The sequence below is a fragment of the Sturnus vulgaris genome, chromosome 30 (assembly GCF_052056855.1).
Source record: "Sturnus vulgaris isolate bStuVul1 chromosome 30, bStuVul1.hap1, whole genome shotgun sequence".
NCBI lineage: Eukaryota > Metazoa > Chordata > Aves > Passeriformes > Sturnidae > Sturnus > Sturnus vulgaris.
This window is the reverse complement of record NC_142272.1, coordinates 5374315-5384491: the sequence shown is the minus strand read 5'-3', so window position 1 is coordinate 5384491 and position 10177 is coordinate 5374315. Positions and strand designations below refer to the sequence as shown.

General features: G+C 52.2%; 1 protein-coding gene across 1 annotated transcript; it reads left to right on the top strand.

The window, feature by feature from the left end:
- The first annotated feature begins 557 nt into the window (after positions 1–557).
- Positions 558–8785, top strand: LOC148220899 (olfactory receptor 14I1-like). Its single transcript, XM_088180654.1, has 2 exons — positions 558–998; positions 8621–8785. The coding sequence occupies exons 1-2, from the start codon at positions 558–560 to the stop codon at positions 8783–8785; spliced, it is 606 nt and encodes a 201-aa protein (XP_088036780.1).
- Positions 8786–10177: the final 1392 nt, after the last annotated feature.

The following is a 10177-nucleotide window of genomic DNA, read 5'->3' as shown; positions in this document are numbered from 1 at the left end:
TTAACTCCAGAATATTTCTAGGTAGATTACACAGGGAGCACAGTGAGGCAGGGGCTGCATAAGGGAAAATCCAGATTTTGTAATTTACTGCTCTGGGTTGCCTAGAATGGAAATTGCATATAGATATTAATCTCTTCAGGGTGGGAAAAATAGAAAATCTTTTTCTTGAATATTAATAAACAGGCATTGACAGAAATCAGCACAGGGTCCCTCACAGGCAGCATCAGTGTCACTTTTCCAGCCTCCTCAGGGTTACTATGATCTTACCATCAGAGCCTGCAGAGGCAGAGCCGACCCTAGGCAGTGCCCTGTGCTGGGAAGGGTCTGCAGGGCAGAGCTGAGCCCCTAGGGCTGGGCTGGGCTCTGGCAGCACTGGCAGGGCCCAGCCCTGGGCACAGGGAAGCAGCTGCTGGCAGGGACAGCTCCAGGCAGCAGAGCCCTGGGCAGGCAGTGGGGGGAAAGTGCCACCAAGCTGAGCTGGGATATTTCAAGTCCTCTCCAAACTGAACTATTCCATTATTACTTTTCTTACAGATCGCCATGGCAATATACAACAAATGTCCAACAGCAGCTCCATCAGCCACTTCCTCCTGCTGCCATTGGCAGACACGTGGCAGCTGCAGCTCCTGCTCTTCTGCCTCTTCCTGGCCATCTCCCTGGCTGCCCTCCTGGCCAACGGCCTCATCATCAGCGCCGTAGCCTGCGGCCACCACCTGCACACCCCCATGTTCTTCTTCCTGCTCAACCTGGCCCTCACTGACCTGGGCTCCGTCTGCACCACTGTCCCCAAAGCCATGCACAATTCCCTCTGGGACACCAGACACATCTCCTATGAAGGATGTGCTGCTCAGGTGTTTTTCTTTATCTTCTTTATTGGATCAGAGCTTGCCCTCCTGACCATCATGTGCTACGACCGCTACGTGTCCATCTGCAAACCCCTGCACTACGGGACCCTCCTGGGCAGCAGAGCTTGTGCCCACATGGCAGCAGCTGCCTGGGCCAGTGGCTTTCTCTATTCACTGCTGCACACAGCCAATACATTTTCTCTGCCCCTGTGCCAGGGCAATGCCCTGGGGGGATTCTTCTGTGAAATCCCACACATCCTCAAGCTCTCCTGCTCCAAATCCTACCTCAGGGAACTTGGGATCATTGCTTTTAGTGTCTGTTTGGTATTTGGTTGTTTTGTGTTCATTGTTTTCTCCTATGTGCAGATCTTCAGGGCTGTGCTGAGGATCCCCTCTGAGCAGGGAAGGCACAAAGCCTTTTCCACCTGCCTCCCTCACCTGGCTGTGGTCTCCCTGTTTGTAAGCACTGCAGTGTTTGTCTACGTGAAGCCCCCCTCCATCTCCTCCCCATCTCTGGATCTGGCAGTGTCAGTTCTGTACTCAGTGGTGCCTCCAACCCTAAATCCCCTCACCTACAGCCTGAGAAACCAGGAGCTCAAGGCGGCAATGTGGAGAATGATAACTGGATGTTTTCAGGAAAATTAAACTGCTTTCCAATTTCTGCATATCGCTTGTAATAAACGTTGCCTCTGCTTCTTGTTGGTTTACTTGTTGGTTTGTTCTTTTCTTTCCTTTGTTTTAGCATTTCAATAAAGTCTACAAAGAAATGTCATTGCTTGTGCCGAAATTTCAATTTGCTTTTCTCCATCCCTTCTGTGACCCGTAGACTGTGTAAATGAGGGGCTGTGCTCCTGGTAACTCAAAAGAAACGAAAGAATCTCTCTGTCTGCAAAGTTTTCTCCAGAGATGCCCCTTTTGTTCCCATCTCTGGAGCTGCAGCAGCAATGTCTGTGTGTAGATCTGGGGGCAGATCAGTGCTGGCACAGCAGCTGTGCCCAGCAGCAGCAGCACTTGGTGTTGCCAGTGCTGCTCCCGTGCCACTGCCCCGCTGCCCTCCTGGCCCTCGTGTTGCTGCAGGGCCTGAGTGCTCTCGGGGCCGGGCACAGCCCTGGGGGTGGCAGTGCTGGGGCTGCAGCAGGGACAGGCCATGGGCACTGCTGGGGCAGCACTGACGCCTCAGGCCAGGGCCTGGGGGCTCCAGGCTCCTTGGCCAGGCTCTCTCCACAACACTTGGCCAGCCCAATGCTGAGCACAGAAAAGCCCCGGGAGCAGCCCCAGGCTGGCCATGGGCAGGCTGGGGGCAAACAGCATGGCTGGTGCTCTGCAACCTCCCTGCAAAGGTGAGACCCTGGCAAGGAGCAGCAGAGCAGGGGCTGATCCATCCCCACTGCGCTGGACACCCCAGGGCAGCGTCCCAGAGCGTCCTCATGCACCTGCCAACAACATCCCCCCTCTGCAGCCCTGGCCTCTCCCCCAGCTCACACAGGAGCCGCATCCTTGCAGGCACACACACGGCAGCACTGGCTCAGGAGACCCTGTTTGCATTGCACACAGCAGGCTCAGCACCCCCATGGTGCTGCTGTGGGGACATGGAGCTGAGTGAGCACAAATGCCATCAGCCCCTGGGGCCAGCAAGGGCTGGGGGACGGCAGGGAAACCACTCAGCTTTGTCGTGGCCTCTGAAATCAGCCAGAAAGTTTGTTCCCATGGGCTGTGAGTTTCCTGTCCCACTGCAGACATTGTTGCTCAGAGTCAGGGCTGCCTGCCAGGCGCCCTCAAAATGCCCTGAGTATTTCCTTGCCTTCACCTTTGCTTTCTTTCCTCTTTCTTGATCCAGATTTTTTCCTCTTGCCCATCCTGTCCCCTCCCTTGTAAACAGCCCATCCCTGATTGCCATTTGCTCTCTGGCCCCACTCCCCATTTCAATTCCTGAGCTGGCTCCATGGGAACATCCCTTGGGGAGCAGGATCATCCTCCAAGTGCTTCAGGAATTGTCTGCAGGCTCCTGCAGTTCCTCGTGCTGCTCCCTTGCCAGAGGCACCACAGGCCAGGGGGGCACATCTGGGCTGCTGTGTCTGGGTGTGGGGCTCCCTGTTCTGGGCAATAAGGAAGGGCTGGAGAGGCCCTGCAGGACTGACAGGATGGGCTTTGGGGCTGTGTGGAGAAGCTGAGGGACCTGGGCTGCTGGACCTTGTGAAGAGGAGGCCCAGGGCTCATCCTGCAACTGCTCCATGGGTGGTTTCAGAGAATCACAGAATCAGCAAAGCTGGAAAAGACCTTCGAGATCATCAAGTCTGACCCATGCACTGACCACCCTCACTAACCTCACCAATTGGCCATTCCCCAATGACCACAATCTCTGACTACAACCACTGACCACACTCCAATTAAAACCCAACTGACCCCATCCACTGACCACAAACCCTCACCACACCCCCACTGACCACCTGCATCAACCACATTCACTTTCCACAACCACTGACCACACTCACAGACCACCTCCACTGACTACACCCCAATGACCACCGGACCACTTCCACTGACACCTTCCCACTGACACCTTCCCACTGACACCTTCCCACTGACACCTTCCCACTGACACCTCACACTGACTAGCCACCTGACATTACCTGACCACACCCACTCACCACAGCCAGTGACCACACCCCCCTGACCACACCCACTGCGAAGACACCAATGCCCACACCCCACTGGCCACATCCAACTGACCACCCAAGTGACCACACCCACTGATCAAACCCACTGACCACTCGATATGGCCACACCCACTGACCACACCCCACTGACCACAACCACTTACCACACCCAATGCCCCACCCACTGACCACACCAACTGACCACACAACTGACCATTGCTGATTATATCACAACTGATCATATCACAACTGACCACACCCACGGACCACAACCCACTGATTTCTCCCACTGACCACACCCACTGCCCACTCCTGACCACAATCCACTGACCACTCAACTGAACAAAGTGACTGAGCACCTGAGTGGCCGTACCCTGACTGATCACATGCCACTGACCACACCAACTTACCACCCCTTTACTGACCACATCCACTGCCCAGACACCAATGCCCACACTGCCACTGACCACAGCCACTGATCACCTCCCACTGACCACCCTGTCCTGGTTTGAAAGACAGCTGTCTACTAGGGAAAGCAGGGCCTTCCCTTGAAATGGAGAAAGTAAATCCCTCCCTCTGAATTAGTATCATTTTGAAATGAAGGGGCTGCCAGGCAAAGATATGGGGATAGGAATAACAGTTCTTTACTAATATATATATAACAAGGCAAAACAAAACAACAATTATGAAATTAACAACAAACAGAACAGGAACCAGTAACAGTTCTCTTGGCTCTGGGGACTTTTCCCCTCTGGTGCAGTTACCCTCCCAGTTGGCAGTGAGCTCTGGCAGGTTCCTGGTGGACAGGGGCAGATCCTGCACAGTTGCAGGGGCACTGGGGTGATGGTGGCCGTGTCCCAGATGGGAAGGGTGGAGGACAGGCTGTGCTCACGAATCCTTGGAGCAGTATTGGTCCCAGTGCCCCAACAGGATGCTTGGAGATAGCAAACTGAAGCAGGAGAGCGTCCTAGCAGGGGTGTGGGGTCCAACACCAGAAGAGGCAGCTCCTGGCATTGGGATAGCAGGGTGAGGTTTTCCAGTGGCCTTTCTCCTCCAATAGCCAAAGCAAGTGAGTGCCAACAACAGCCCCCCACCCTCCTTTACCCTCTTCTCATCTCACACTGTTCCCCCCCCTCCACCCCTGCCCTCCAAGAGAAACTCCTAAAGAAACCAGGGAGTCTCTCCCTCCCCCATCTCTAAGTCTCAAGGACCTAGCCAGCAGTGATCCTTAGCATATCAGTGGGAAAAAATTCCACAGGCAGAGACGGAAGGAAAAAAAAAACCTCCCAACATCTCTTTACCCATGGGTTCTTCTGTCCTGGGGGTGTCTGTGGTGGTCCCTGGTGGTCGTGGACCCCAATGTTCCAGTCGGCCCGGCTGAGCTGGCAGGACATTGAAGCTGGTGAACTTCTGTGGAAGGAGCAGAAACCCTAACAGAGCCTCCTTGCAAAGCTATCCCTTAGATAAGAAATTGCTTACTTAGAATGACTAATACTAGAAATATTTCCCCCCTTTGCAAACCTCACTTTATCTCCCTGTGATATAATTGGTCCATTTTCAATCCCCTTAGCAATTGGTCCCTTTTCTCTAAAATCCCTAAGTAGTTGGTCCGTTTTACAATCCCCTAAATTATTGGTCTGTATTCAAGACACCCTGACCCTACAAAAGCCCCCGTTAGTACCTTGTCCATTGAATTGCTGCCTGGGACCCCTTCGTGGAAGAAATAAAGTGTCTGTGGAATCTCCCTGCAGCTTCCTCGGTCTCCTTCCTCTGCTGGCCAAAGGTACTTTGGAAGCAAGGCTCAAATTACAACATGGGCTGAAGGCCTGGACTCCAGGCATTGCTTGCATCCTCCTACCTCGTGGCTGAAATCTGCCTGAGACACCAGGAAAGGCTGTTCCTTGTGGGACATCTTATCCGGGCACGTTGTGGCAGCTCAGGGCCCAAACCCCAAAGCCCTGACAGCTACAAACTTCCAGTTCCCCTCCTTATACAACAGGCATTGTGCAGTTTCCAGAGGCCAAGGGTTCTGGAGAATAAGGATTGTGTCAGCTCACTTGTGTGGGCAATTTATCATCTGGTAACATGAGGTCACAGAGTGGGCTATGACATCACAGAGTGGGCTATGTGAGGTCACTGAGCAGCTATGGCATAGAGCAGACAATGACATCACAGAGCAGGCTGTGACATCACTGGGCTGCTTTGTGACATCACAGCAGGGCTGTGTGACATCACAGCAGGGCTGTGTGAGATCACTGGGTTGGTCACTCTGCCCCAGCCCCCCCTCACAGTTTCCCCAGACAAGTCCAATGCTGTTCATGCCCAGCAGGGTCCCCTGTCCCCCGGGATCCCCCTGCTCCACCTGGAGCCACGGCCTCCCCCAAGGATGTTCCACAAATCAACCCCAGAGCCTGACACGGGGACAAGGGGCCAGGGCTGTGTGACCAGGACATCAAGGACGTGGATTATCCAGGTCACTGGGGCCTGGTTTGGGTTGCCCAGGGCAGGAAAGATGTCTGGGGCTGGAGCAGGGTGAGGGAAGGGCCTCCAAGGTGGGGCTGGAGCCCTTTGGCTGTGAGGAGAGGCTGAGGGAGCTGGGCTTGTCCAGCCTGGAGCAGGGAAGGCTGAGGGGCTCCTCATGCCAGCCTGGCAGTGCCACCCAGGAGCTGATGGAGAACACAGAGCCAGGCTCTGCACTGGGGGGGCTGGAGGGGACAAAAGTCAATGGGTGGAAGGGGAATGAGGGGAGATCAGACAGGACATGTGGAAAAACTTTGTTCCCATGGGCTCAGACAGGTTCTGAGATGCTGCCCCATCCCTGGCTTTGGGATTTTCCAATCCACACCAAATCAAGTCTTGAACCACTTGGTCTGACCCAGTTTCTGACAGGTTTGGCTGCAGACTTGCTGAGGTCCCTTCCAACCTCAGCTCCCTGATGATCCCAGGACAATGCTGCTCCCGATTTTGGAATGGGCTGGAGCTGATATTTCTGGGACAGGAGCCCTCTGGGACTGTAGGGGACCTGCAGCTTTTGAGGTGCACGAGCACATCTCATTAGCTGGGGCATTTGAGTACTTTAAGAAATGTCAAAATTTCTCACCAGAAGAGAAGAGAAATTTCCTGGATGTGTACTGATGGCAGGACAAGAAATACTGATCTTCCCCTGTATCTGTGTTACCACTATACTGTCTATTATTTCATGTGCCTCTTCATTTGGGTGTTTCCACCTCTCCTGTTTAAATGGCCATGTCTAAGGACATCTCTTCCCTAGACCAGCTGGTCCTATGGCCTTGCCATTGCTCCCAGATTTCCTCCTCCCATTGTTCTCTGGTCATTCAACATTAGTCAACATCTTAATTGTGTCTACATCTATCACAGAATCACCCTTTCTAATGTCTGTGTCTAAAATTCTTCCTGTATGAAAATCCCTTGTTCATGGTGGATACATCAGATACTGCTTTGACATTGCACAGAACTGAGGGAAGAATTTTGAAGTTTATTGAATTTTATCATGGGTACATTTTTTTATGTTGGCCAAGAAGAGAAACCTTCTGTGCCTCTGAGTCTCACCAGTTGCTGACCCCCAAAGGACACAAACCTGATGAGTTGTGGTTCCCACTGCAGTGCTGGCACTTGCACCTCCCTCCATCCCCACAGCAGAGCTCCCTTGTCCCACAAAGTCCCTGGCAATGCAGGGATGAAGGAAACAGGACAGGCTGTGGGGATCAGGGGCAGGGCACAGCCAGGGATTTGGGGTGGTTGTGAGCCCAGGGCAGGTGCCAGCCCTTGGCCTTGGTGACCTCATCCAATTGTCCTGGGCCCATGGCTCCAGCCTGTCCAGATCCCTCTGCAGAGCTTCCTGTCCTGCAGCACAGCCACACTCCCACCCAGCTTGGCCTCACCTGGACACTGACTCAGGGTGCCCTCCATGGCCTCGTCCACATCAGCAATAAAGAGATTTCACTGCCCTGACCCCAATCCTGAGCCCTGGGGACACCCCTGGATGTGGCTCCAATGCCCAGCACTCCTTGGGCTGGACTTCTGTTTCTTAATGGAGCTGTGCCTGGCTTTATTTTATTTGCTGACAAGAAATGAACATCCCTCTGTGTCTCAGGCAGCTCCTTCTCCAAGGAAAGCAGGTGGGAGTTGGTGCCAAGGAGCTGAAAGCTGCAGGCACAGCCTGGAGGGGAGGGAGCTCAGATTTTCACAAGGCTGCTCTGAGTGCCAGGGGTTGGATGGGGGAAATGGTGGGGTGTGGGTAGGGACAGAGTGTGACTGATTGTCAGCCATAAAGGGTCTTGATTTTCATCTCTGTTCAGACTGCATTATAAGGTTTCAGGAATTAATATCAACTGGAGATTGCTGATATCAGTGTATAAAAAGACAAGCTGTGCCTTGAGGTCTGACTCAGTGTAGACAACCTTGCCCCACATTCCCCAACTCCATCCTGTCTGTCCTCACTCACCTGGGACCTGCTTTGCTTGGAGAACTGGCTGCACTCAGGCAAACAGGGTTTTTTCCTTTTTTTTAGTTTTGAAGAAATGTAAAACTCCTAATGTTCCCCACTGAATACAGACACCTGCCATTAGTGTGTTTCAGTCCAAGGTGCCACCAAGGGGGTTCAGCTTTAGGGATCGGGGCTTCGGGGGCGGTGCCTGCAGTCGGCGCCATCTTTCCTTTCTGCCTCTAACTCCCATCATGCCCCGCGGCCCCATAGAGCCCCACTGGAGCTGGGACTGCAATGCCCGTCATGCCCCGCGCTCCACAGAACCCCCGGTATCCGCTCCCCATCTGCCCCATACGTGTCCCAGGACCCTCCAGGATCCGTAATTGCCCCCTCAGGGCACATTCTTGACCACCCAAAGACGTCCCCAGATCCCCTGAATGCTCCCAACCCCATAGATTCCCCTTGCAGCCATTTCTGGGAATTCATCTCCTGCCATCCCCCGCGAGCTCAGAGCACCTCATAACCCAGTCCCGCGCCGAAAACTCCTGCCCTGCCCCGCGCCCTAAAGAGCCCGGTTAGAGCTCCCCAGGCTCCCCCCAAGTTCTCCCGACCCGTATACGTTCCCCGCTGAGGACCTGAAGTCTCCGCTCAGAGGGAAAACTGTCCCTAAGTGCCTTCCCAGATCCCCAAAAAGTCTCCGTAAGGACCACTTCCGGGACTACAGCTCCCATGAACCTCCGCGGTTTCGGTTAAGCGCCATTCCAGCCCTGACTTCATCTCCCGTCATGCCCCGCACCCACCGAGAGACAGTGCAGCTGTGCCTACAACTCCCATGATGCTCCACGGCCCCATTGAACCGTATTATACCTGTGCCTACAACTCCCATCATCCCCCGCGGCCCGGAGACCCCCTTGTTAGAGCCCCCCAAGAGCCCGCCCGGACCCCGAATTGCCCCAGATTCTCCTACCTGACCTCCAGGTGCCCTCCTGGACCCCCAGGTGACACTCTGAAGCCCAGACTTTCCCCCAGGATCCCTAAGTTCTCTCTCAGTGCCCACTCCAGGCCCCCAAGTGTCCTCCCGTCCCTCAACTTCCTTCTAAATTCTTTCCCCAGACCCAAAATTGCCTCAAATGTGCCCCAGAAATGTCTCCCTGGACCCTGAAGCACCCACCTTGACCCTGTCAGAGAAAAAGATGATAATAAAGATGACAAAATGACTACAACTATTATGAAATATCTTACACAGGGAGAAATAAATAACCAGTAAAGCTTATTTATGTAATGTCAGGAAAATTAATCCACAAACACCAGAGGTTTATGTCCAAAAAGGAGACAGAGGAGTCCTTTTTGCTTTATTCGAATAAAGGGAGAGGCCATGGGACATTCCCCTGGGATCTCTCTAATTTTCGGAGGACGCAGCCTCCTTTTTATCCTATTTTCCCGGCCGCATTTCCCTCTCTCTTTCCCCATTGGCTGAGGTACTTGAGAGGCACAGACTTCCCGGAACGCCTGATACCTGAAATTCCCCTCTAATGTATAACCCTCCCTTTTAATTTTTAATTCTTATAGAATTCATAGTTTTCCCCCCGTTGCTTCTTTCATCTTTTGATATCCAATTTCATTTATCAGCAGCCCTACAGTTTGTTTGTAAAGGCAAATATCTCTTTCCATTCATCAATCAGTGGAATCCATCCCATTGTTTCTTTTATCTCTCAGTACTGGATTTATCCATAGGCTGATCCACAACTCATTTGTAAAGACAAATTTAACATTCCTCTCAGTAATGAAAGCAATTGTGTTAGAACCAATGACCAATATTTTTTTTTGTTACTATTAATGTAAAGTTTTTACATATCAATATAAAAAATAGATTATAAAAATATAGAATACTAATAAGTAAGAAAAAATTCTTTTTAATATTAAAGATGTGATAAATGTGGTTCATGCTAATGAAATTTTAACTATATTAGCAAAATTGTACTTATATCAATAGAAAATAATTGTTAGAAAGCAAAAGAAATGCTGAGACAAAGCAGAGTCCAGATGTTAGGGGGGAGTAGTAGAAGGATATAGGTTTGATAAGCAGCATCTAGAAATAAAAAGTTTCGACCTTGGAATGGGCCAAATTGGGATGATTCCAGGCATGAACTTGAATAAGGTTTATTGTGGGAACTTATGCTGAGCTACATAACCCCAAGCTCAGTGCACTTGTGCTGCCTGCAAGGTCA

Excerpts from the sequence above, each read along its gene's own strand:
- LOC148220899 (XM_088180654.1), top strand. The coding sequence starts at position 558 with ATGTCCAACAGCAGCTCCATCAGCCACTTCCTCCTGCTGCCATTGGCA. Across the intron at positions 999-8,620 it reads ACATGGCAGCAGCTGCCTGG|TGCCTTCCCAGATCCCCAAA; the intron begins GCCAGTGGCTTT and ends ACTGTCCCTAAG.